This window comes from Brachionichthys hirsutus, chromosome 1 (genome assembly GCF_040956055.1).
Source record: "Brachionichthys hirsutus isolate HB-005 chromosome 1, CSIRO-AGI_Bhir_v1, whole genome shotgun sequence".
Lineage (NCBI taxonomy): Eukaryota > Metazoa > Chordata > Actinopteri > Lophiiformes > Brachionichthyidae > Brachionichthys > Brachionichthys hirsutus.
In genome coordinates this window covers 222,168-248,788 of record NC_090897.1, presented here as the reverse complement: position 1 = coordinate 248,788, position 26,621 = coordinate 222,168, and the positions used below count along the sequence as shown (strand labels likewise).

Below are 26,621 nucleotides of genomic sequence, written 5' to 3'. Positions count from 1 at the left end.
CCTGATTCCCAGCTGCAGCCTCGTCATCACTAACATCCGTTCTGTAAAAGCGTCGGATGCACCTTGTGGCTGGTGAAAGGAGCATCTTAAACGGTGAGATGGCGCCACCATGAGGCTGAGCTCCAAAATGACACCTAGAACCCCCCCCAGAGGGAAGAACCGATGGAGCCTGGGATGGATGAAATCCACACACCGCCTTTAATGCTGTACAACACAGAGTCCACTTCCCACGTGCCTTAACACAAGCTCCTTATGCTAGGAAGCTAATAGCTAATAGCATACTTCCGTTTGCAGGTCTCCTATAAATAGGAACGATGCTGAGAACTCAAACTCATACTGTGCAGCTTCTGGATCTCCTGGGACAGTCCTGACGTCCACTCTGGACGCGCTGCTGCAGGGTCAGGGTCAACTGGGGAGCCGTGTGGGATTGGATCAGAAGAGGTGCTGCGTCTCAAACGGGATTCTTTGGGAAGCCGGAGCTCAGATGGAAGACCTTCCTGAAGCCGACGGTTTTATTATGTTAGCATAACGACAATAAAGGCTTTTGGTTTCTCCAGATGAGGGTCCGGGTTCTGCTGCTGCTGGTTCAGGGCTGACGGCGGTCCCTCTTGGTGAGCAGGTAACACTGAATGGTCCTCAGCCGGTCTTTGGCGGGGGCGAACTCTGGCTGCAGCTTCAAAGTGGACTCGTACCAGACCATGGCCTCCTCAAACTCCTCCTGTCGTCAGGAAACAGCAGGTCAGTCACCATGACAACACAACTCCCGTCGCTAGCTGACCAGAACACCGGAACCAGCCCGAGCCTGCTGCAGAACCTTCCGGACGGGACCGACCATGGTTATGTAGACGTTGGCCAGGGTGAAGTGGTTCACCACAAAGTGCGGGGCGATCTCCACGGCCATGCGGGCGACCGTGAGGGCGTCGTCCCAGAGCCGGGCGTTCTGGAAGATGTTGGCCAGGCTGATGAGGGGAACGTCCTGGTTCACAGGTGACAGAAAGAGACTTCTAGAGTTCTACAGAGCGAGCGGGTCGACACCACGGGGGACTTGCCTTGGTGTGATGGGGGGCGTAGTGGAGGGCCTGCCGCAGGCAGTCGATGGCTCGCTTGCCTTGACCTTTAACCCTCCAGTACAGCGCGGCCATGCTGGATAACACCCACGACGTCTGATTCTGCAGGGGCACTCAGAACCATCAGGGTCCACGTCAACATCCGGCTCACGACGCAGATGTGATCTCAGCAGGTTAGTAGTTCACTAGCAGCTGATGAGGAGGAGGAGGAGGAGGAGGAGGAAGAGGAGGCCTCACCTTCTCCAGGACTTTGGCGATGCGGGTTCCCACCTGCTCAAAGGACTGAGGAGAGAACTTATCCTTACTGAGGTTCTGCAGGACCTGGAGGAAGAACAAGACCGTTCACTGGCTTCAGGCCCAGGAAGAGGTCGCTCTCCGCCCCGCCTCGGCCTGGGCCTACCTCGCGGAGCTGACTCTCTCCGGTGTAGTGGATGGCGGCGCGGTTGGCCACTCCCACCAGGTGGTCCAGGGTGTGCATGCTGGCAGCTAGGTTGGCATTGCATAAAGGTTCCACAGTCGGTTGCTGAAGAGGAGTGGCGAAATCGATATGCTCTGTGATGCTGGAGAGACGTCGAAGGGGACAGAAGACACAAGGACGTCAACGTTCTCCTCATTCAACCGGTATTTGACAAAGACGTCCTCCAGCTGGGCGCCAACACAGGAACGGGGAAGGTGTCCACCCTAACCCAACCCTAGGACAGGCCGAGAGTCTCACTCGATGTTCTTGGCAGAAACGGCCAACCAGGTGCTCGCCACGGCGGTCAGGTCCACCCGCCGTGTCCGCTGGCACTCCTCTGGGCCTGGCCAGCCCAGACCCGAGTAGTCCCTCCAGCGACCTGGCCCAGAGACACGAGCACAGCTCCGTCAGCCGGCCCGGCGCTAGCCCGGCGCTAGCCCGGCGCTAGCCCAGGGCTCACAGGAATAACATGCGGCAGCAGGCCGTACCTGAAGGCCCGGGCGACGGGATGGTCGGCCCACTTATCTCAAAGACAGAGTGTCCTCCAGGCAGAGTCTCGCCGTTCTGAGCGCTTTCTGTCCCGTCCCCCTTCGACTTCCTGACCCTCTTCACCTGGAAGGTGATCTGATGGGAACGAGAACATTCGGCTCGGCTTCATGATCACACCAGAGCTCAGACGGTCGGAGGATCCCGGGAAGGTCGGGAAGGCTCACCCACTCCGCCCCGTCATCGTCCTCACAGTTTCCGAAGCAGGGCCCCCCCCCGGCACGGCCACCCATGACGGGGTCGTTCTTCAGCACCCGGATCCCCCGCAGGTCCCCCCGTTTGCCTCCCACATCCAGTGCACCTTCAAACGCTCCCATCAGGTCCTCCTTCAGCTGCCACTCCTCCTCCCCTTCCACTCCTCCATCCTCCAATGGAGTCGCCATCTTGGATGTCCCCGAGGCAGAGGCAGAAGCAGCCTCACCGGATCCATTGCTGTCCAGTATGACCTCTGAGGAGCAGCGGTGAGGAGGAGGAAGGGGAGGAGTCGTTGGACTGTTCAGAAAAGTGATCCAAAGAAATATCCAAAGAAATATCGTGCATCACGAAACCCCAGCCTTACTCTGAAGCAGCAGGGAGTCCTCGCCGGGCGTGTCCTCGCCGGGCGTGTCCTCGCCGGGCGTGTCCTGCCGCTCGTCAACATTCCATTCCTCCAGATGAATTCCGAGGTCTCGGTCGTCCCTGCAGGCAGCTCCCTCTGGAGTAACAGGAGAGTCGCTATGTGTGGTTAGTGACGAGCTGCAGCCACCATGAGACTCAACGCAGGCCAGGTGAGACTCAACGCAGGCCAGGTGAGACTCAACGCAGGCCAGGTGAGACTCAACGCAGGCCAGGTGAGACTCAACGCAGGCCAGGTGAGATCCTCCTGGACTCGCCGTCCAACACAGGAGCAGTCCAAAATATTCAGCTGCTCACCATCATTTAACGAGCAAGCGTCAAAACTGCTTGTTTGCCTCCCGCTGACACGAATCATGAGGAAGGGGCAGCCCCCGTAGCCCGAGTTCAGGCTAGCGAGCCTCAGATGGGGCTACCGAGTTCAGGCTAGTAGAGCCTCAGCTGGGGCTACCGGGTTCAGGCTAGTAGAGCCTCAGCTGGGGCTACCGAGTTCAGGCTAGCGAGCCTCAGCTGGGGCTACCGGGTTCAGGCTAGTAGAGCCTCAGCTGGGGCTACCGGGTTCAGGCTAGCGAGCCTCAGCTGGGGCTACCGAGTTCAGGCTAGTAGAGCCTCAGATGGGGCTACCGAGTTCAGGCTAGTAGAGCCTCAGCTGGGGCTACCGAGTTCAGGCTAGCGAGCCTCAGCTGGGGCTACCGAGTTCAGGCTAGTAGAGCCTCAGCTGGGGCTACCGGGTTCAGGCTAGTAGAGCCTCAGCTGGGGCTACCGAGTTCAGGCTAGCGAGCCTCAGCTGGGGCTACCGAGTTCAGGCTAGTAGAGCCTCAGCTGGGGCTACCGGGTTCAGGCTAGTAGAGCCTCAGCTGGGGCTACCGAGTTCAGGCTAGTAGAGCCTCAGCTGGGGCTACCGGGTTCAGGCTAGTAGAGCCTCAGCTGGGGCTACCGAGTTCAGGCTAGCGAGCCTCAGATGGGGCTACCGAGTTCAGGCTAGTAGAGCCTCAGCTGGGGCTACCGGGTTCAGGCTAGTAGAGCCTCAGCTGGGGCTACCGGGTTCAGGCTAGTAGAGCCTCAGCTGGGGCTACCGGGTTCAGGCTAGCGAGCCTCAGCTGGGGCTACCGAGTTCAGGCTAGTAGAGCTCAGATGGGGCTACCGAGTTCAGGCTAGTAGAGCCTCAGCTGGGGCTACCGAGTTCAGGCTAGCGAGCCTCAGCTGGGGCTACCGAGTTCAGGCTAGTAGAGCCTCAGCTGGGGCTACCGGGTTCAGGCTAGTAGAGCCTCAGCTGGGGCTACCGAGTTCAGGCTAGCGAGCCTCAGCTGGGGCTACCGAGTTCAGGCTAGTAGAGCCTCAGCTGGGGCTACCGGGTTCAGGCTAGTAGAGCCTCAGCTGGGGCTACCGGGTTCAGGCTAGTAGAGCCTCAGCTGGGGCTACCGGGTTCAGGCTAGCAGAGCCTCAGCTGGGGCTACCGGGTTCAGGCTAGTAGAGCCTCAGCTGGGGCTACCGGGTTCAGGCTAGTAGAGCCTCAGCTGGGGCTACCGGGTTCAGGCTAGTAGAGCCTCAGCTGGGGCTACCGGGTTCAGGCTAGCGAGCCTCAGCTGGGGCTACCGGGTTCAGGCTAGTAGAGCCTCAGCTGGGGCTACCGGGTTCAGGCTAGCGAGCCTCAGCTGGGGCTACCGGGTTCAGGCTAGTAGAGCCTCAGCTGGGGCTACCGGGTTCAGGCTAGTAGAGCCTCAGCTGGGGCTACCGGGTTCAGGCTAGCGAGCCTCAGCTGGGGCTACCGGGTTCAGGCTAGTAGAGCCTCAGCTGGGGCTACCGGGTTCAGGCTAGTAGAGCCTCAGCTGGGGCTACCGGGTTCAGGCTAGCGAGCCTCAGCTGGGGCTACCGAGTTCAGGCTAGCGAGCCTCAGCTGGGGCTACCGAGTTCAGGCTAGCGAGCCTCAGCTGGGGCTACCGGGTTCAGGCTAGCGAGCCTCAGCTGGGGCTACAATGACTGACGCTGCAGCCCCTAACAGATGGCGTGGAGTCGATGCTTACCCGAGCAGGGCTGCCGCTGCGACAGCTTGTAGAGGAACGGGTAGAACTGCAGGCAGCGCAGCAGCGGCAGGCTGGAGCGGCACTGCTCGCAGCCAGCGAGGGCCGGCGTCAGGGCCTGGCGGAACCGGGCCAGCGCGCCCGTCACGTCGCCCCGGGCCAGGTGAACGCTCACCAGGCTGAACTGGGTGTGAGGCTGGGGGGGCAGACATCAGCTCCTGGGTTAGGTGTGTGAGCGTCATACACCGTTTACCTGGGGCTGGTTATCCTGGTTATCCTGGTTATCCAGGTGTGTCAACGCACCTCCAGACACTGAATTTCATCGTTTCCACCAATCATAACGTAGGAATTATCCGTCCACCTCCTTTACCTCTGATGCATTGAGAGCCAGCGCTTCCTCCAGCAGTGTTTGGGCGTGCGTGGTCAGGCCGTAGCGTAGCAGCAGGTTAGCTGCATTGGTGAGGACAAACTGGCGGTGAGAAGGAGGAGCCAAACTCAACACTTGGCGGAGACACTGCAGGGCGAGGCTGCCGTTGCCTTTGGCCCGCCAGAAGACAGCTCCCTCGCTGTGGACCAGCCAGCGAGGGAGGGGGAACTGAACACAAGGGAGCACAAAACAACAGCCTGGTTACCCCCTCCTATAGGACTAACATGGGTAAATCATTTTTCTACAATACTGCCCCCTAAGGGTGGAACTGTTTGACTCCTGCCCTCAAAACATGCACCTCTTTGGCCTCCTTCAAAACGGCCCTAAAAATACACCTTTTAGGGGGACAGAAACGGAGATAGTCATCACGACTCTCTCCGGATCAAACCCCCCCCCCCCCCCTTTTTGTCCACCTACGTTGTAAATACTATGTGTCTTTTTAATTCATTGTTATTTTGCATCTGTGGAGTAATTTAATATTAGTTTTATTTGTATTGTTAATTGTGGATGATTTATGTACGAAGGACTTTCAACGTAAACAAGACCGCAAGAAATGCTCCTCTGAGACAGGATGTTTGACTGTACTTGTACTGTAATACATGCTACTGTGTGACTGTACTTGTACTGTAATACATGCTACTGTGTGACTGTACTTGTACTGTAATACATGCTACTGTTTGACTGTACTTGTACTGTAATACATGCTACTGTGTGACTGTACTTGTACTGTAATACATGCTACTGTGTGACTGTACTTGTACTGTAATACATGCTACTGTTTGACTGTACTTGTACTGTAATACACGCTACTGTGTGACTGTACTTGTACTGTAATACATGCTACTGTTTGACTGTACTTGTACTGTAATACATGCTACTGTGTGACTGTACTTGTACTGTAATACATGCTACTGTTTGACTTTATTTGTACTGTAATACATGCTACTGTGTGACTGTACTTGTACTGTAATACATGCTACTGTGTGACTGTACTTGTACTGTAATACATGCTACTGTGTGACTGTACTTGTACTGTAATACATGCTACTGTTTGACTGTACTTGTACTGTAATACATGCTACTGTGTGACTGTACTTGTACTGTAATACATGCTACTGTGTGACTGTACTTGTACTGTAATACATGCTACTGTTTGACTGTACTTGTACTGTAATACATGCTACTGTTTGACTGTACTTGTACTGTAATACATGCTACTGTTTGACTTTATTTGTACTGTAATACATGCTACTGTGTGACTGTACTTGTACTGTAATACATGCTACTGTTTGACTTTATTTGTACTGTAATACATGCTACTGTGTGACTGTACTTGTACTGTAATACATGCTACTGTGTGACTGTACTTGTACTGTAATACATGCTACTGTGTGACTGTACTTGTACTGTAATACATGCTACTGTTTGACTGTACTTGTACTGTAATACATGCTACTGTGTGACTGTACTTGTACTGTAATACATGCTACTGTGTGACTGTACTTGTACTGTAATACATGCTACTGTTTGACTGTACTTGTACTGTAATACACGCTACTGTGTGACTGTACTTGTACTGTAATACATGCTACTGTTTGACTGTACTTGTACTGTAATACATGCTACTGTGTGACTGTACTTGTACTGTAATACATGCTACTGTTTGACTTTATTTGTACTGTAATACATGCTACTGTGTGACTGTACTTGTACTGTAATACATGCTACTGTGTGACTGTACTTGTACTGTAATACATGCTACTGTGTGACTGTACTTGTACTGTAATACATGCTACTGTTTGACTGTACTTGTACTGTAATACATGCTACTGTGTGACTGTACTTGTACTGTAATACATGCTACTGTGTGACTGTACTTGTACTGTAATACATGCTACTGTTTGACTGTACTTGTACTGTAATACATGCTACTGTTTGACTGTACTTGTACTGTAATACATGCTACTGTTTGACTGTACTTGTACTGTAATACATGCTACTGTGTGACTGTACTTGTACTGTAATACATGCTACTGTTTGACTGTACTTGTACTGTAATACATGCTACTGTGTGACTGTACTTGTACTGTAATACATGCTACTGTTTGACTGTACTTGTACTGTAATACATGCTACTGTTTGACTGTACTTGTACTGTAATACATGCTACTGTTTGACTTTATTTGTACTGTAATACATGCTACTGTGTGACTGTACTTGTACTGTAATACATGCTACTGTGTGACTGTACTTGTACTGTAATACATGCTACTGTGTGACTGTACTTGTACTGTAATACATGCTACTGTTTGACTGTACTTGTACTGTAATACATGCTACTGTGTGACTGTACTTGTACTGTAATACATGCTACTGTGTGACTGTACTTGTACTGTAATACATGCTACTGTTTGACTTTATTTGTACTGTAATACATGCTACTGTGTGACTGTACTTGTACTGTAATACGTGCTACTGTACTTGTACTGTAATACACTCTACTGTGTGACTGTACTTGTACTGTAATACACTCTACTGTGTGACTGTACTTGTACTGTAATACGTGCTACTGAACGGGTTCCATACATACTGAGTGCCGGAGAGGATCTGAGGCTTTTTGGTAGAGAACAAACATTCCGACACTGAGAAGCGGGGGGGGGGGGGGGGGGGCATCTTACCTGTTTCATAGCTTGAGCTATTCTGGATCCCACCTGTTCCAGGGTCCAGCCTCCACTGCGCAGCTTCAAGATCTAACGCCCCACACAGGAAGGCCAGTCACACACTGCTCACTGGACCTGTGTACAAGTACATGTCCAGGTAGACACACACCTGGGAGGCAGAGGGGTCCGGCAGCTCCTTTTCTTCCAGGGGCCAATCGAGTGAGGCGGGCAGGAGGGGTGGATATGGTTGTGGGACGGGACCACACGTTGGCAGAGCCACGGTCTGAGGGGGGCCGCCGCTCCCGTAGAGGAGCGCCGCCACCGGGCTGAGGGTGAGGAGAGATCTGACCTGAGTGGAACGCAGCGGCGCCGCTACAGAGCGCCAGGAACGAGCACCGACCTGAAGCCCTGCGTCTCAGGGGGCAGGTAGTAAGACGGCAGCAGGTGAGCAGGAGGAACACTCGGGTAGGCGTGAGCGCAGTCACTCCTCTGGGGCCACAACAGCGTCTGGACCCACAGAGAGACCTCGCCGTTGGTTTGAGCTGTTCTACGCTCGCCACCGCCTCACCGGCGGCTACTGAACGCACACGTCAACGGGTCCTTGCCTGCGTGTGGCCCGGCTGGCTTCCCCAGAGGGCAGCGGTGGCGTCTTGGCCCCCGGACACAGAGGGACGGAGCCGGGGGCTGCCTGCCGTCCGGTTGGCGTTGCGCTCAGACACCAGAGCCACGCTACACGCCACCGACACCTCCTCCCCAAACTGTGATCAAAGACAGACAGAAGAGAGAAGGTCAAAGGTCAGTGGAGCCGCCGTCATGGAGGAAGCCTCCCGGCTGACACTCACACACTCCTATCTCCAGAGACTCACTTGAACGTCATAGACATGTTCAAAAAGGTCGCCACGGTGATAGCGAACAGGCAGGTCGAAGGGACAGGCGAGGCGGCGCTGCTGATGACTCAGCAGACACATCTGATGGTTCCCTGGGGGGGGGGCAGGCGGCAGGAAACGCACCCGTCAAGCCTTTGATCACTCGTTTGGCTTCACCAGTGCAGAATGTGGGTTAACAGCTGAACGGCGTCGGGTTAACAGCTGAACGGCGCCGGGTTAACAGCTGAACGGCGTCGGGTTAACAGCTGAACGGCGTCGGGTTAACAGCTGAACAGCGTCGGGTTAGCAGCTGAACGGCGTCGGGTTAACAGCTGAACGGCGTCGGGTTAACAGCTGAACGGCGCCGGGTTAACAGCTGAACGGCGTCGGGTTAACAGCTGAACGGCGTCGGGTTAACAGCTGAACAGCGTCGGGTTAGCAGCTGAACGGCGTCGGGTTAACAGCTGAACGGCGTCGGGTTAGCGGCTGAACGGCGTCGGGTTAACGGCTGAACGGCGTCGGGTTAACAGCTGAACGGCGTCGGGTTAACAGCTGAACGGCGTCGGGTTAACAGCTGAACGGCGCCGGTTAACAGCTGAACGGCGCCGGGTTAACAGCTGAACGGCGTCGGGTTAACAGCTGAACGGCGTCGGGTTAACAGCTGAACGGCGTCGGGTTAACAGCTGAACGGCGTCGGGTTAACAGCTGAACGGCGTCGGGTTAACAGCTGAACGGCGTCGGGTTAACAGCTGAACGGCGTCGGGTTAACAGCTGAACGGCGTCGGGTTAACAGCTGAACGGCGTCGGGTTAACAGCTGAACGGCGTCGGGTTAACAGCTGAACGGCGCCGGGTTAACAGCTGAACGGCGTCGGGTTAACAGCTGAACGGCGTCGGGTTAGCAGCTGAACGGCGTCGGGTTAACAGCTGAACGGCGTCGGGTTAACAGCTGAACGGCGTCGGGTTAGCAGCTGAACGGCGCCGGGTTAACAGCTGAACGGCGCCGGGTTAGCAGCTGAACGGCGCCGGGTTAGCAGCTGAACGGCGTCGGGTTAGCAGCTGAACGGCGCCGGGTTAACAGCTGAACGGCGCCGGGTTAACAGCTGAACGGCGTCGGGTTAGCAGCTGAACGGCGTCGGGTTAACAGCTGAACGGCGTCGGGTTAACAGCTGAACGGCGCCGGGTTAACAGCTGAACGGCGCCGGGTTAGCAGCTGAACGGCGCCGGGTTAGCAGCTGAACGGCGCCGGGTTAACAGCTGAACGGCGCCGGGTTAACAGCTGAACGGCGTCGGGTTAGCAGCTGAACGGCGTCGGGTTAACAGCTGAACGGCGCCGGGTTAACAGCTGAACGGCGTCGGGTTAGCAGCTGAACGGCGTCGGGTTAACAGCTGAACGGCGTCGGGTTAACAGCTGAACGGCGTCGGGTTAACAGCTGAACGGCGTCGGGTTAACAGCTGAACGGCGCCGGGTTAGCAGCTGAACGGCGTCGGGTTAACAGCTGAACGGCGCCGGGTTAGCAGCTGAACGGCGCCGGGTTAGCAGCTGAACGGCGTCGGGTTAACAGCTGAACGGCGCCGGGTTAGCAGCTGAACGGCGTCGGGTTAACAGCTGAACGGCGTCGGGTTAACAGCTGAACGGCGTCGGGTTAACAGCTGAACGGCGTCGGGTTAACAGCTGAACGGCGCCGGGTTAACAGCTGAACGGCGTCGGGTTAACAGCTGAACGGCGCCGGGTTAACAGCTGAACGGCGTCGGGTTAACAGCTGAACGGCGCCGGGTTAACAGCTGAACGGCGTCGGGTTAACAGCTGAACGGCGCCGGGTTAGCAGCTGAACGGCGTCGGGTTAACAGCTGAACGGCGTCGGGTTAACAGCTGAACGGCGTCGGGTCGTTAGCTCAAGCTAACCGCAGCATCGGTCTTGGGTTCTACTGCACGTTACCGAGCTGGGCTTCCTTTGCCATCTGGGTCTCGTGGATAATGTTGCGTAGAATCTGCTCCTCCTGCAGCAGCTTGTATTTGTCCAGCGCCTCCTGCTGGTGAAGGTAGTGGTCATGCTGCTTCTGGTACTCCTTCAGCTCATTCAGGGTTCGCTGTAGAGATCTACAAAGGTGGTGACACAAGGAGCTGAACTCCAGCAGGCAACCGTCACACAGTTCACCCAACAAAGGGCTCGCTCAGGGCTAGCTCAGGGCTAGCTCAGTTCAGTGCTAGCTCAGGGCTAGCTGTGTGAAGCCATCTTGCTGTTGTAGGGAGCGTCTCACCTTATCATCTAGCTCAGGGCTAGCTAAGTGCTAGCTCAGGGCTAGCTCAGGGCTAGCTGTGTGAAGCCATCTTGCTGTTGTAGGGAGCGTCTCACCTCATCATCTAGCTCAGGGCTAGCTAAGTGCTAGCTCAGGGCTAGCTCAGGGCTAGCTGTGTGAAGCCATCTTGCTGTTGTAGGGAGCGTCTCACCTTATCATCTAGCTCAGGGCTAGCTCAGGGCTAGCTAAGTGCTAGCTCAGGGCTAGCTCAGGGCTAGCTGTGTGAAGCCATCTTGCTGTTGTAGAGAGCGTCTCACCTTATCATCTAGCTCAGGGCTAGCTAAGTGCTAGCTCAGGGCTAGCTCAGGGCTAGCTCAGGGCTAGCTGTGTGAAGCCATCTTGCTGTTGTAGGGAGCGTCTCACCTTATCATCTAGCTCAGGGCTAGCTCAGGGCTAGCTAAGTGCTAGCTCAGGGCTAGCTCAGGGCTAGCTCAGGGCTAGCTGTGTGAAGCCATCTTGCTGTTGTAGGGAGCGTCTCACCTTGGTGACCACCAAGTCAAAATGATTCACCATCCAAACATGTATTTTATATATCAACTGGACCGTGAGCGCTAACCAGCAGGTTGACGCTAATCAGGTCAGACGCTAATCGTCGTCCCGCCCACCCGGGCCGTACGGCGTCTCCAAGCTCGGGTCCTCGACCAGAGTCCGGGGGTCACAGCGGCTCAAGAGGACGGATGATAGGCTAGTAGCTATTCTTCAATGCCTGCGATCTGCCCGCGCGATCGACGCTGATCTAGATGGCTACCTGCACGCCGCGAGCGCTCGCCTACCTGTGCTGGGCTTCCAGGCGCTGCTCCAGCTTCTGCTGACACAGCACAGCGTGTTTCCTCCTCAAGGCCTGCTCGAAGCCGGGCTGGGCCTGAAGGGCCTGCTCGTAGCACAGCACCGAGTGGTTGTACTCCCCCAGCATCTGTTCCCGGGGCAGATGGTTAGCTAGCGCCCTACCTGCAGAGGACGCTGCCTTTCACTTACAGCGTAAATGTTGCCTAAGGTGTAGTGACTGGTGAACAGGTCCGAGGTGAGGTCCAGGGCGGCGTGGGCGAGGATAGCAGCGTCTGCTGAGAAATGGCCGCGGTGCAGGATGTTGGCCATGTTGACCAGAGCGACGTCTTTCTGCTGCCTGCCGACACAGAGGCGGCATGGGGGCGTGAACACCCCGAACACCTGCAGCGGCCTTCGGGTCAGTGTGACGGTACCTCGGGGAGAAATGCAGAGCGCGCAGCACGCAGTCCACCGCCCGCTGAGGCTCGTTCTTCATGCGCCAGTAGAACGAGGCCATGTTGTACAGCACCCAGGACGAGGCGTTCTGGGAACGATCGACACGGGAACATGAAACTCCTCTGATCATTCAGCGCCGGGTTCACGGGGAACTCACCCTCAGCAAGCCCCGATGGATGCGATGGCCCGCTTCATCGATGCTGTGACCCATCTCATGGGACAGCGAGCTAAAAACGGGGTCGTCCTTGGACAACAGCGGGGAGGTTAGGTTCGCCCTCTCCTGCACGCCCTGACAGACAGACAGACGTGTAGTGGAGAATACGTTTACGCTGGTGCACCATGCTAACAACATATTTATTACATCAGTGGTTCAGCCCGCCTGCAAGACACGAGTCGGGAATTACCGACACACACGAAGCAGAGCCGACATAAACTACAAAATGTAGTTGCATTCGTTTCCAGAGAGATACTAACTTTTCTAACGCTGCAGTTCCTTTTCCTCATTACTGCTTCTAAAAGAGAAGCTGTGGAGGCTCCGCCCCCTCGCCTCATTCATTAATCCTCTTACCGCTGCTCAATACTGAACTGCTGTTCAGATCAAAAGTAAATCTGTCGGGGGCTGTCACTGTCCTGAGAACAGGTGCCCGTTAGCATGCGCCGCGCTGCACTCACCCTGAGATGCTGGAACGCATGGATACTGCCCGTTAGCATGCGCCGCGCTGCACTCACCCTGAGATGCTGGAACGCATGGATACTGTAAGGTAGCTCGAAGACTTTTGCACAATCGGGCTTTTCTAAATCTGGCGGCGTAGCAGAACGAGGATCCACATGATCTTCAGGCCTACAGGAGAACAAGAACGTGACACTTGACACCTGTTTCAGGGGGATGAACCAGAACAGACCGGTTGATGCACCTGCATTACTAAAACAGTGCTGGCAGAACAAACCGAATGTCTTTGCTTTCCAAGGAGATGAAAGTGCCGTCATAGAGGTCCAGGTCTCCAAGGGGCACCTGCGCCATCACGCAGTCGGGGTCCTCTTTGTAGTGTCTCTGCTCCAGCCCCGTGTCTCTGTCCTCGTTCTCCTCGATGTGAATCTTCTGGGCCACGAGCTGCTTCTGCTCAACGATCAATGATCAGTCACAAATAGCAACCTGGTGCTACGTATGCTAACTCAGACACACCTCCAGCTTCTTCAGGTAGTCCACGCGAGCATCCTGTCGCATGAAGATCACGACGTCATGCGGATGCTTCAGGTTCAAAGGTGAATGCACCTGAAACCAAAACAACGGTTGGGTCAGCTGGTCCGCGTGACAGCGTGAACGATGACGTGTTTATCCGTGCCAAACAGAGCCCCGTGTTGATAAGCGGGCCAATGACGTCACTCAACACGCACGAAGCACTTTCACCGTCCACGCCTTGCGTTCCGCGTGCACTACAGCCCGCAGTTTTAAACACATAGCAGAACGTCCCCGGTAGCATGCTATGCTAGGCTAGGCTATGCTAACAATAATAGCTGTCACCGTCAGCAGGTCACGGAGCTCCGTAGCGGGGCAGTCTTACTTGCTGTTGGATCTTCCCGTCTTCCGTGACCACCCAGTGGGTCGTGGCCCCCCCGGACTCCGCGACGAGAAGACAAAGGAGGAGGACGAACCTCCCCGGTAACGACGGCTTTCGCGAACTGTTGACACGACAGAACTCAGACCAGACTTTCCTGAGCGCCGCCATTTTTCTGTCTGAATATGTTTTCTTCTTCGCGGCGTCTGACCTCCGGCCAGGCGGCGGCGCTCGTTCCCTCGCCCGCCAGAAACGGACCGCTTCAACGTCGGTGACGTTTCGACAAAAAACAGGAAATTCTATCGGAACGGCAAGTTTGAGACGTTTGTCAGGCGAAGGTGAGTGCCGGACAGGTGCATTGCCCGGGCTTTACTTCGGCCTCTTGCTGATTAGCTGCTAGCAGAGGTAGCACGCAGACTGGGCTTGTTCCGCATCATCAGTGTTAGCTCATCTGACGTCATGCTAATCATTGCTCGTCGGTGTTCTCAGGTTGTAGTTTTAGCTCTCTAATGAACTACTACAAAGGTACATTGTTGAGCTGTTTCAACCTGAAAACACGCCCTTAGCGTTAGCACAGCTCAGCCAGCGAAGATGGCTTGTTTCTGGGACAAGGATGACGTAATAAAGTATCAAATGACTCCATTGGTTGGGGGTTGGGTGGGTGAGCTGGGTTAGGGTTAGGTGGGTTGGGTTAGGGTTAGGTGGGTTGGGGTGAGCTGGGTTAAGGTTAGGGTTAGGGTTAGGGTTAGGTGGGTGAGCTGGGGTTAGGGTTAGGGTTAGGGTTAGGTGGCTGGGTTAAGGTTAGGGTTAGGTGGCTGGGTTAAGGTTAGGGTTAGGTGGTTGGGTTAAGGTCAGGGTTAGGCGGGTGAGCTGGGGTTAGGGTTAGGGTTAGGTGGCTGGGTTAAGGTTAGGGTTAGGTGGCTGGGTTAAGGTTAGGGTTAGGTGGTTGGGTTAAGGTCAGGGTTAGGCGGGTGAGCTGACCCATGGGCCAGGATGGCCCAGCAGAACTTTATTCGGCAGAGGTCCACACTGTGTTGAATTTTAGTTTCTAGCTGATTCCTGGATGTGATGCTAAACGATGAAGCAACTGTTGTTATTGAGTTAACTATAAATGACAAGAATTCCCCTTGGAATGCATTTAAGATCTCACGCCACGCCCCTTTCCCCGGCCCCAGAACTGGATTTGATGCAGTCTCCGCCCCCTTTGTCCCACTGCTTGTTGAACGCTGTGGAAGCCCCGCCCCGTGTCGCTGCAGAGGGCACTTTGTGGAATATTTATTTACAAGCTCTAATCCCGTCCCTCCGCCCACAGATGGCTTTCTCAGACGGCAGCAAGGGGGGGCTGCAGGAGGACAGCTACGAGGGAGCTGTCGGTGGAGAGCTGTCCAGCTGTGCGTTAGCAATGCTAGTGAAGGAGCGCGAGTCCCTTCCAGGTCCTGCAGAGAGCCCGGGCGCCTTCATCGGCAGCAGCTCCACCAGTTTTCACGCTGCCGCGCCCCTGCAGGGCTACGATGTGGATTTTGAGCCACCCTTAGAGAGTAAATATGAGTGTCCCATCTGTCTTATGGCTTTGAGGAACGCCATCCAAACACCTTGTGGCCACCGTTTCTGCAAGAACTGCATCGAGAAGTCTATTCGGTATGCTGCAGTGCCCCCCCCCCCCACGTTCTGTAACAGCTGCTATTCCTTCCTCGTTTCACGCTCACGGTAACCCGTTGCTGTTCTTGCTCTCACAAAATAGCGATACAGGTCAGAGGTGCCCTGTGGACAACGAGAAGCTGTCAGAAGACCAGCTGTTTCCCGATAACTTTGCCAAACGTGAGATTCTGTCTCTCACCGTTCGCTGTCCGAATTCTGGTTGTGCTGAGAAAATGGAGCTCAGACATCTAGAGGTAAGAATCGAGATGACAGGAACCTCTGACGTTGAATTCAGGTCAGAACAAAGATCTTTAAAGAAGTCGTCCCAGAACCGCCTGGTCCTACCCGAGCAGTAATTGTGGGAGTCTTTAGGACGTCACGTTTGGGTTTCAGGGTTCAGTCCGGTTCTGTGAATGAAGAACACGAGCAGCTGCTCAGCTTGTCGTCTCTGTGGATCCGAACCGAAGTACATGCCGAGAGCAGCATCCCCTAGTGGCCACGGAAGGACACTGTTTCAGCCTGCTTGTCCTTTCAGAATCATTCGGGCCTCTGTCCGTTTGCGACTGCGCCTTGCCTGCAATGCCAGCGGTCGGTGAGAAAGAGCCACCTGGAGGAACACGAAGCTGTGGAGTGTCCCAGGAGACTTGTGTCGTGTCCAGATTGTTTGGCGAGCTTTGTGTATGAAGAGAGAGAGGTAACGCTCGGCGCTCGCTCTGCGTTGTGTGACGGTGGAGTCTGGTCTCGATCTGCTTTCTGCCGCGCCTGCAGCTCCATGGGCTGCAGTGTCCCTTCGCCAGCGTGACGTGCCTGTACTGTGAGCTGACTCTGATCAGGGACCAGGTGCGTGACGGACACGCCGACGGTACGGCGTGGTCATTCCTGTCTGGGAATGCTGGTCGCAGATCTGAGTGAAGCTGAAGTGAAGCTCTTGTTCCAGGTGGAATCCCACTGTGACACAGAGTGCCCTAAAGCCCCCATGGTCTGTAACTTCAGCACCTTCGGCTGTAAAGAAAGGGTCGGTGACCGGGTCCGAGCTCGCGCGTCACACGTCTTCTGGTGTTTGTTGACTACATCACGCAACGCCTTGTTCTCTGCAGATGCTGCGCCACAACCTGGCGCAGCACATGCAGGAGTTCACTCAGATGCACCTGCACTACATGGCTGAGTTCCTGCGTGGCGCGAGTCTCAACGGCCCCACACCCAAGCCCCTGTGGTCGCTAGGACCCTCTGAGGACCGAGGAGCTGCAGCAGCAGCAGCCTGCGCTGGAGCTGCGAGCTGCAGCAGCAGCTGTGCTCCGTCGCAGCCCAACGAGGAGATGCAGCGGCTCGGCGAGATGGACAGACGGTTGGTGAAGCAGGACCACCAGCTCCGGGAGCTCATCATCTTGAAAGAGACGCAGGTAACGGATGCCTCTGATCTCTGCGCTTCTGTCCTCGCATCCACCTTCGCCCTCACCGTCGTGCGTTATTCCCACAGACAGGCCAGCTGGCAGAGCTCCGGCGTCGCGTGTCCCTGCTGGAGGAGAAGGTGGAGGAGCTGGAGACCCAGCAGTCTCACGGTATCTTCATCTGGCCCCTCAAAGGTTTCTCCGGCCACTTGCGGAACCAGGAAGCGGGCCTGCCGGTGGTTGAGCACAGCCCTGGCTTCTACACAGGCCGCCCGGGCTACAAGCTGTGCCTCCGCTTGCACCTACAGACCCCCAACGCCCCACGCTGCTCCAACTTCATCTCCCTGTTTGTCCACACCATGCAGGGAGCATTTGATTCACAGCTCACTTGGCCATTCCAGGGCACCATCCGGCTCGCCATCTTAGACCAGGGCCCGGAGGGGCAGCACCACATCGAGCTGATGGAGACTAGACCAGACCTACAAGCTTTCCAGAAGCCCACCATCCAACGCAACCCCAAGGGGTTCGGCTACGTCACCTTTCTGCACCTGAATCAGCTGAGCCAGCGAGCCTTTGTGAAAGACGATACTCTGCTTATCCGCTGCGAGGTGACGTCCCGTTTCGACAGCGTGTTCCACCGCGAGGGGCCGGTGGTGCAGCCTCGAGGGCCCGAGGCCTCGGTTTAGAGGGCCGGACTAAAGCCTGGGTCACTGTGTGGAGACTTTTAAATAATGATGGACATCATGAGGAGAATGTATTTAACGTGTACTCTAAATATTACTACATACGATGCTCTCCTGATCTGCTTCTCAACAGCACCGAATGTTAAAGACGCTCTGGCGACGTTGAAGTCGTTTTTCTGTCCCGTCACAGGAACTGCACGTGGATCAGCTGATTCGGCTGCTGGGTTTTGTACATGCTTCTTACGCTAGTCTAACGGAAACGAAGCTTCTTCACGCCGCTGAGTGCAGGGGGGCGGAGCGGGGGACTCGATGTTGATGGCTGTTTCTAGAAGGCTCGTCTTGAACGCATCATGGCTCGCCGTCTCCACGTTGGAGCGTAACGCCTTTCAGGTGTGGTTCGGCCTGGCTGCTAACGCGGGACTTAAATTAAAGATGAATTCACAAGGACTGGTCTCTGAATGTTTATTGTTCTTCAGTTCATCACCGAAGGAAACATTTTATGCAGCCAACGACCTCAGACAGGTGCTACTCGTTCAGGTGAATCAGCGGACGCCGGCGACTGCTCTAACGTTCGATCTAATAAATTCTTGCTGATTGGCAGGTGTTCTAATACGTAATTTCAGATTTAAAAATCATACATTGTGATTTGTGGATTTGAATATTGTTTTAGGTTCTGTGTCTCTGGAAATGCGCCTTTGATGGCCTTTTCCGACGTCTCCATAATGTCTGAGTGGGAGAGCAATGTGGGCGTGTCCCATTCCTTCTTTCGTCACCGAATGCATCAAACAGCTGCAGCATTAACGTGTCCCGACATGCAAAAGCTATAACTCGTGATTTCAGCGTCAAACTCCTAAGGCTGGAAGGTTTACTTTGCAAACACAATTTTAGTCGTCCCCCCCCCCCCCCCCCCCTAACTACACATCATGGGGGACGTCTCACGTCCTCAAGCTATTCATTCGTGGTCGTACGGGACCGTGTGGGCCGCTGCGCATCCTGGGCGCCCTGCTTTGGGGGCGCTCTCTTGCAGCTTGACGCCTTTGTCTCGGCTTTGGCGTGCCTCCTTGGTGCTGATTGGCTGAGAGCCTGTTAGACACACTGAAGCATCGAGCCGTGTTACCTTGGGAGGAATGCACCAATGCAACCTGTGTGGCAGCGTGTGCTGCTTTTGTCTCACTTGGAGTTTTGGGAGCTTCTTTTCCACACTTGAGGGTGCTTTGAGCGAAGCATTCCGCCATCCAGGACAACACCTCCCCGCAGTACCGCACCTGAGACAAAGCCAGAGACAACAGGTGCATGCAGGAGTGACTCAGACTGAAGCCAAAAAGATCGAGGTTCACCTGAGTGTCCACGGTCGCCAGCCGCTTCTCTTGGTCCTTCAACCCACCAACAATTCTCAGCAAGCTCTGAACCCTTAGCCACAGGCAAAAATCAGTTAAAAGCACATCGAGTGCTGCGAAAACGCACGAGAGGAACGTGAGAGGAACGTGAGGGGAACGTGAGGGGAACGTGAGGGGAACGTGAGAGGAACGTGAGAGGAACGTGAGAGGAACGTGAGGGGAACGTGAGAGGAACGTGAGGGGAACGTGAGAGGAACGTGAGAGGAACGTGAGAGGAACGTGAGGGGAACGTGAGAGGAACGTGAGAGGAACGTGAGAGGAACGTGAGAGGAACGTGAGGGGAACGTGAGAGGAACGTGAGAGGAACGTGAGAGGAACGTGAGGGGAACGTGAGAGGAACGTGAGAGGAACGTGAGGGGAACGTGAGAGGAACGTGAGAGGAACGTGAGAGGAACGTGAGGGGAACGTGAGAGGAACGTGAGAGGAACGTGAGAGGAACGTGAGGGGAACGTGAGAGGAACGTGAGAGGAACGTGAGGGGAACGTGAGAGGAACGTGAGGGGAACGTGAGAGGAACGTGAGAGGAACGTGAGAGGAACGTGAGGGGAACGTGAGAGGAACGTGAGAGGAACGTGAGAGGAACGTGAGAGGAACGTGAGAGGAACGTGAGAGGAACGTGAGCGTCACTTTGAGGAGGTGTGCTTGAGTCGCTCCTCACTGCTCTCCCAGTGCTGCCGTTCCAGTTTGGCCAGGTAGTTCTCCTTCTGCACCGTCTCCCATGTTATCAGCCTCTGATCAAGGCCGACCGGCAGTTCTCTCTCTGCCGACACACACACACACACACACACACACACACACATTTGGAGGGAGGAGCAACAAGCACACTGTTTGCTGTATTGCTGACAGACAGACAGGAAGGACGTGAAGTCCAGCGACGGTCAACGCAGGCCGCAGGGCGACCTTCATACCGAGATGCTCTTGCTTGGACTCTGGCTGTTTGACCAGGCTGAGGAGGAGCTGAGAGAGATGGCTGATGATGATGAAGGGCGGCGCCAGTGCTGGACGGCTGTGGTATTCCACAATCAAGTTGTACCTCTGGAACTTCCAGAAGATGTCTGTGTTGCCTTGCACTACCTGGAACGTGTAGCTGGTGAGGAGACGAGGACCAACCAGTGAGACACTTCAAAGGAGCAGCAGCTGATGCAGTGTTGTCTGACAGACCTGTGGACCTGCAGCCTCTTACCTGAACATGGCGATCAGCAGGTTGAGCAGCAGGACGTTGGTGACGAGGAGGAAGATAACCAGCAGCAGGATGACCAGCCAGTTGGCGTAGATGTTGGGACACGGCGGCCGTAACCCCGCGATGATCTCCTGCGAGTCATCGGTGCAGTTCATCGCAGGCATGCGAGCGGCTGTTCTCGTTTGGTGACAAACAGGACATGCAGGTTAGACATCACATCATGCATGATGAAAGGACATGCAGGTTAGACATCACAGCATGCATGATGAAAGGACATGCAGGTTAGACATCACAGCATGCATGATGAAAGGACATGCAGGTTAGACATCGCAGCATGATGAAAGGACATGCAGGTTAGACATCACATCATGCATGATGAAAGGACATGCAGGTTAGACATCACAACATGATGAAAGGACATGCAGGTTAGACATCACATCATGCATGATGAAAGGACATGCAGGTTAGACATCACAGCATGCATGATGAAAGGACATGCAGGTTAGACATCACAGCATGCATGATGAAAGGACATGCAGGTTAGACATCGCAGCATGATGAAAGGACATGCAGGTTAGACATCACAGCATGATGAAAGGACATGCAGGTTAGACATCACAGCATGCATGATGCATCGATGAAAGGACATGTAGGTTAGACATCGCAGCATGATGAAAGGACATGCAGGTTAGACATCACAGCATGATGAAAGGACATGCAGGTTAGACATCACAGCATGATGAAAGGACATGCAGGTTAGACATCACAGCATGCATGATGCATCGATGAAAGGACATGTAGGTTAGACATCGCAGCATGATGAAAGGACATGCAGGTTAGACATCACAGCATGATGAAAGGACATGCAGGTTAGACATCACAGCATGATGAAAGGACATGCAGGTTAGACATCACAGCATGCATGATGCATCGACAAAGCTCTATCTTTTCTTTTACCATCTATTTCCTCCAAGGGAATCTGTCCAAAAATGTGCAGGTAGGGCCGATACAAGGCCCTGCGGAACACCCAGTCGATTCTGGGGTCGTTAGGGTGCAGAAGCGCCTGGGTGGCGACGCCGTACGCAATGAGCCACACACTCAGGAAGAACAGGAAGAAGAACACGTCCTTCATCTGTCCAGGACAGACAGACATGCTGCATTAGCGTTAGCTTCCAACTGCCACTAGGAGAAGGCGGGGACCTTTTCTCTCACCATTCGCTCCACAATGATAATCTTGGGGCCCAGCTGCTTATGAATGGCAAAGATGTGGATCAGACGCAGCGTGAAGACCATGAAGTCGATGGCCAGAACGGTCCTTCCTGCCTCGTAGGTGTCTTTCACCATCCTGTGAAAGGAATGGGGACAGAATGATGTCCCCCGTTGCTCTGGGAGCCTAGCATCAGTGGCGTGCTAACGACCTGCATGAAACACCAACAACGAAGAGGGAGATGGCCACCATGTCACATTTGTTCCAGTTGTCCTCCACGTAGAGTTTGAACTTCTTCAGGATGTTCATCTCTTCGTCAGTGAAGAAGCTCTGAAAAACAGGCCATGAATTAAAGTGTCTTACAGCTGATCCCTGAACAGTTCTAATCTGAATGAATACTTTTAGCGGTGTTTGGGTCAGTGGTGCTTTCATAGATATCTGCAGTCCTTTTTAATGATGTGTTTTTAGAACTGGAAGCTTGTCCTCTTCCAGGTCACACACCGGACTCTATTCAGATGGTCCTGCGAGCCAGAAGGGACTTAGAGGGTCCAGGTCCTGATGCTGGATGAGAACAAGGTGGTGACCGTGAACCTGTTGGCCCGTGCTTGTGACTTGGACCAAGAGGAGGGTATGAAGATGAAGATGAAGACCTGTCTCCGAGTCAGAGGTCAGGCTGTTCACCAGTGGGGCCTTCAGCCGAGGTGAGAGGCGAAGCAAGACAACGTCCAGCGGGAGCTGGACAGAACTACCGGACAATCGGTGGCTGTCCTCACCTGTCTCAGCTCCTCCAGCACCAAGGTGAAGACCCAGAAGTACAGCATGATCTCAGCGGCGCCGGGGCCGAAGGGCGGCGGCGGACGGAAGTCCAGCAGGAGAACGTAGGTGAAGAGGAAGAGGAAGGCGAAGTACATTATGACGTTACCGAGGAACACGGTGACCGGGGCACTCCAGAAGCGCCGCCAGCGCCGCAGTAAGAAACGCCACCACACGGCGGCGCAGCTCTGATCCGCTGGACCTCCAGGAGAAGAGTCCCTGCAGAAGACCCCATAGAAATAGCAATGGACTAACAATGCTATGAATAATGTGTTAAAGTGGACCGAGCACAACCTTTACGCCTCATTAAAGTAACTTTAATTATGTTCCGCATCGTGAAGATAATTAAATCAAAGGCTTGAGCTGGAATTCGACTGAATCCAAAAGTTTTCTGCTTTCTCTGTCACGTATTCACTGGATGAAGGTTCACCAATACTTCACTGGATGAAGGTTCACCAGTACTTCATTGGATGAAGGTTCACCAGTACTTCACTGGATGAAGGTTCACCAGTACTTCACTGGATGAAGGTTCACCAATACTTCATTGGATGAAAGTTCACCAGTACTTCACTGGATGAAGGTTCACCAGTACTTCACTGGATGAAGGTTCACCAGTACTTCACTGGATGAAGGTTCACCAGTACTTCATTGGATGAAGGTTCACCAGTACTTCACTGGATGAAGGTTCACCAATACTTCATTGGATGAAGGTTCACCAGTACTTCACTGGATGAAGGTTCACCAATACTTCATTGGATGGTTCCCCAGTACTTCATTGGATGAAGGTTCACCAGTACTTCACTGGATGAAGGTTCACCAGTACTTCATTGGATGAAGGTTCACCAGTACTTCATTGGATGAAGGTTCACCAGTACTTCATTGGATGAAGGTTCCCCAGTACTTCATTGGATGAAGGTTCACCAGTACTTCACTGGATGAAGGTTCACCAGTACTTCATTGGATGAAGGTTCACCAGTACTTCATTGGATGAAGGTTCACCAGTACTTCATTGGATGAAGGTTCACCAGTACTTCACTGGATGAAGGTTCACCAGTACTTCATTGGATGAAGGTTCACCAGTACTTCACTGGATGAAGGTTCACCAGTACTTCATTGGATGAAGGTTCACCAGTACTTCACTGGATGAAGGTTCACCAGTACTTCACTGGATGAAGGTTCACCAGTACTTCATTGGATGAAGGTTCACCAATACTTCATTGGATGAAAGTTCACCAGTACTTCACTGGATGAAGGTTCACCAGTACTTCACTGGATGAAGGTTCACCAGTACTTCATTGGATGAAGGTTCCCCAGTACTTCATTGGATGAAGGTTCACCAGTACTTCACTGGATGAAGGTTCACCAGTACTTCATTGGATGAAGGTTCCCCAGTACTTCATTGGATGAAGGTTCACCAGTACTTCACTGGATGAAGGTTCACCAGTACTTCACTGGATGAAGGTTCACCAGTACATCACTGGATGAAGGTTCACCAGTACTTCATTGGATGAAGGTTCACCAGTACTTCATTGGATGAAGGTTCACCAGTACTTCACTGGATGAAGGTTCACCAGTACTTCACTGGATGAAGGTTCACCAGTACTTCATTGGATGAAGGTTCACCAGTACTTCACTGGATGAAGGTTCACCAGTACTTCACTGGATGAAGGTTCACCAGTACTTCGTTGGATGAAGGTTCACCAGTACTTCACTGGATGAAGGTTCACCAGTACTTCACTGGATGAAGGTTCACCAGTACTTCACTGGATGAAGGTTCACCAGTACTTCATTGGATGAAGGTTCACCAGTACTTCATTGGATGAAGGTTCACCAGTACTTCACTGGATGAAGGTTCACCAGTACTTCATTGGATGAAGGTTCACCAGTACTTCATTGGATGAAGGTTCACCAGTACTTCACTGGATGAAGGTTCACCAGTACTTCATTGGATGAAGGTTCACCAGTACTTCATTGGATGAAGGTTCACCAGTACTTCATTGGATGAAGGTTCACCAGTACTTCATTGGATGAAGGTTCACCAGTACTTCATTGGATGAAGGTTCACCAGTACTTCACTGGATGAAGGTTCACCAGTACTTCACTGGATGAAGGTTCACCAGTACTTCACTGGATGAAGGTTCACCAATACTTCACTGGATGAAGGTTCACCAGTACTTCATTGGATGAAGGTTCACCAGTACTTCACTGGATGAAGGTTCACCAGTACTTCATTGGATGAAGGTTCACCAGTACTTCATTGGAAACTCACAAAGGGTCGTCGTCGTCCGTTAGCAGCAAAGCCTTTTCCGTGTCCATACTGTCTAACTCCACGAACTGCTCCCGGCCATCCCGATTCTCCAGTTCCTCATCACTGGAAGCACGAGAGAGAGTCACAGCTGGCGCACAGCTGGCGCACAGCTGGCGCACAGCTGGCGCACAGCTGGCGCACAGCAGCTCCTTACCTGAACTGTATGAGGTTGGTCCAGATGAGCGGAGGACAGAAGAAAGACACCACCAGCTTAGAGATGGCGGTGTCCGTCCTCATCGCCCCCCACCAGATCTTGGTGAGGAGAGCCTGCGGTGAATTTGGTGACGTTAATGTTAGACACTGGAACAGACCCACGTCAAAGTGCTCAGCCACACGGCGGGCGCGGCATCAAACAGGAAGTTCACCAAGATGGCTGACAGAAAGCGACCAGTACAACCATCACACCTGCATGCGTTCTGTAGCAGCTGGTTAGCATAATGAGCAGCAGCTAACGCTTCAACAGCCGCTGGACCAAACGGATGCGTCTCCACGTTACCTGCACGCCGTCGTGAGCGAAGAACGATTTGGCATCGGCCTCGGTTGCCAGATTAAGGACGGTAGATTTGCTCCAGCAGTCTGTCCTCCGCACTAACAAAGCGTAGGCCCTGTCTTCGCTGTTGGAGTAGCACTCTCCGAAGACGTCTGCCACAACAAGAGCAATATGTCCACATGGTCAGCCCCTCAGGGACACCCTGGGACATGCTGTCCTCCATCTGGAGGGTTGGTCAGCCCCTCAGGGACACCCTGGGACATCCTGTCCTCCATCTGGAGGGTTGGTCAGCCCCTCAGGGACACCCTGGGACATCCTGTCCTCCGTCTGGAGGGTTGGTCAGCCCCTCAGGGACACCCTGGGACATGCTGTCCTCCGTCTGGAGGGTTGGTCATCCCCTCAGGGACACCCTGGGACATGCTGTCCTCCGTCTGGAGGGTTGGTCAGCCCCTCAGGGACACCCTGGGACATGCTGTCCTCCGTCTGGAGGGTTGGTCAGCCCCTCAGGGACACCCTGGGACATGCTGTCCTCCGTCTGGAGGGTTGGTCAGCCCCTCAGGGACACCCTGGGACATGCTGTCCTCCGTCTGGAGGGGTGCTGTACTCACCGAGGGCAAACTGCTCGTACTTTGCCTCCTTCATGCTCCGTGCAGACTCCGCTTCAGATTCCAGCCTCGCCATCTCCTTCAGGATCTTACAGCCCGCCAGCGCCGCGGCGACCGCCTCAGGGCCCTGAAGGATGAAACGCAGGAATGGACTTTAGAGCTTTAGAGAGGTTCTCGGGGGGGTTGCTGTGTGCAGCAGGCCGCGCTAGACCCCCCAGCCTCGGATGTCACGGAACCCGAGATCATAACAAGCCAAGACTCGAGTTACGAGATGAAAACCTTTGACTTGTTCTTCTCACAGCAGGTCATTGGATCCCCCCCCCCCCCCTCCCCCTCCCTTTTATCCAGAAGGGCTTTTCCAGAAGGCAGACCTGAGCAGCATCTTCACCAGGCTGGTCCACATCGACCGTGGCCTTCTGAGGAACCTCAGCAGATCCACGCAGCCCAACAACCAGGCTGAATGAGTGACTGACCATCGCCCAGAAGTAGTTTGCCATCTGCTGTCGGTTCTGAAGGACGGCCCAGAGGAACAGATCCCTCCAAGGATGTTCACAGCGCTGCTCCAATTCGGCCACGTTCTTCTGGCTGTGGAACAGTCGGCCCTTCGCTGGCTTCTCCTGGAACCAACACAGACTGATCTCAGCCATGGAAGCGAGGGTTCTGCTGCTACGGCCGTGCCACTGTACCGGGCTCGTGTGTGTGTGTGTGTGTGTGTGTGTGTGTGTGTGTGTGGATAGGGCATCCACCGTTACACCACAACGCCTCTGATTGAGAACTAAGGTAGAGCCTCTTCACATCTTCAACATGTAGTCCGTGTAAAACGAAGAACTGGACTCTGCCTGAGATCCTTCCAAAGTCTAAAGCGAGGACTGGACCAGCGATGGGAATCAGGTCCGGAAGGGACTGATATCTGCTTCGTTACGAGCTGAAACGGCTCCCGATGAATCTGCGAGAGAGAATGATCGGGAAGCTTCTCCAGCGGAGCAGCTCTCACCGTGGGGATCTTCTGGTAGAAGCCTTTGCAGGAGTCGTGGAGGAAGTCCTTCAGGACCTTGGCCACCTCGTAGAGTGTGAAGCGGGGCTTGCGGTCACCTTGCTCTGGCGGATGGTGTCCGGGTGGACCCGGAGTCCTTGCAGCTCCGAGCAGCATCTGCTTCTCCTCGTACTTTTTCAGGAGCAAG

The 26,621-nt window shown here is 54.2% G+C and overlaps 3 protein-coding genes across 3 annotated transcripts in view; 1 reads left to right on the top strand and 2 right to left on the bottom strand.

Annotated features, from left to right (window-relative positions):
* Positions 1-189: 189 nt before the first annotated feature.
* ttc17 (tetratricopeptide repeat domain 17) lies at positions 190-13,903 on the bottom strand. The gene is made up of 25 exons (XM_068757175.1): positions 13,739-13,903; positions 13,360-13,449; positions 13,124-13,293; positions 12,906-13,017; positions 12,334-12,465; positions 12,155-12,264; positions 11,931-12,078; positions 11,729-11,868; positions 10,595-10,755; positions 8,657-8,769; positions 8,412-8,548; positions 8,191-8,319; positions 7,960-8,116; positions 7,809-7,880; positions 5,074-5,298; positions 4,707-4,899; positions 2,630-2,764; positions 2,238-2,518; positions 2,013-2,148; positions 1,783-1,903; positions 1,468-1,627; positions 1,305-1,388; positions 1,050-1,169; positions 833-976; positions 190-718 (listed from the first exon to the last, which is right to left on the bottom strand). Exons 1-25 carry the CDS (start codon positions 13,901-13,903, stop codon positions 587-589), a joined length of 3,567 nt encoding a protein of 1,188 aa, XP_068613276.1. The 3' UTR covers positions 190-586.
* A 1,141-nt stretch (positions 13,904-15,044) lies between these two features.
* Positions 15,045-17,873, top strand: traf6 (TNF receptor-associated factor 6). Its single transcript, XM_068747748.1, has 7 exons — positions 15,045-15,370; positions 15,474-15,624; positions 15,906-16,064; positions 16,139-16,210; positions 16,308-16,385; positions 16,468-16,770; positions 16,848-17,873. The coding sequence occupies exons 1-7, from the start codon at positions 15,045-15,047 to the stop codon at positions 17,442-17,444; spliced, it is 1,686 nt and encodes a 561-aa protein (XP_068603849.1). The 3' UTR covers positions 17,445-17,873.
* Positions 17,874-18,371: 498 nt separating this feature from the next.
* The window catches only part of trpm5 (transient receptor potential cation channel, subfamily M, member 5), a 17,103-nt gene continuing 8,853 nt past the window's right edge, over positions 18,372-26,621 (bottom strand). Inside the window, exons 11-26 of the mRNA XM_068755705.1 lie at positions 26,435-26,621; positions 25,914-26,057; positions 25,444-25,567; positions 24,842-24,987; positions 24,500-24,612; positions 24,307-24,408; positions 21,998-22,256; positions 21,436-21,554; positions 21,230-21,362; positions 20,975-21,149; positions 20,021-20,189; positions 19,746-19,924; positions 19,465-19,597; positions 18,779-18,851; positions 18,616-18,706; positions 18,372-18,536 (exon numbers count right to left, since the gene is read on the bottom strand). The exon at positions 26,435-26,621 is cut by the window's right edge and continues 161 nt beyond it. Coding sequence (XP_068611806.1) covers positions 18,394-18,536; positions 18,616-18,706; positions 18,779-18,851; positions 19,465-19,597; positions 19,746-19,924; positions 20,021-20,189; positions 20,975-21,149; positions 21,230-21,362; positions 21,436-21,554; positions 21,998-22,256; positions 24,307-24,408; positions 24,500-24,612; positions 24,842-24,987; positions 25,444-25,567; positions 25,914-26,057; positions 26,435-26,621 — 2,290 coding nt within the window. The 3' untranslated portion in view covers positions 18,372-18,393. The remainder of the gene's footprint in view (positions 18,537-18,615; positions 18,707-18,778; positions 18,852-19,464; positions 19,598-19,745; positions 19,925-20,020; positions 20,190-20,974; positions 21,150-21,229; positions 21,363-21,435; positions 21,555-21,997; positions 22,257-24,306; positions 24,409-24,499; positions 24,613-24,841; positions 24,988-25,443; positions 25,568-25,913; positions 26,058-26,434) is intronic.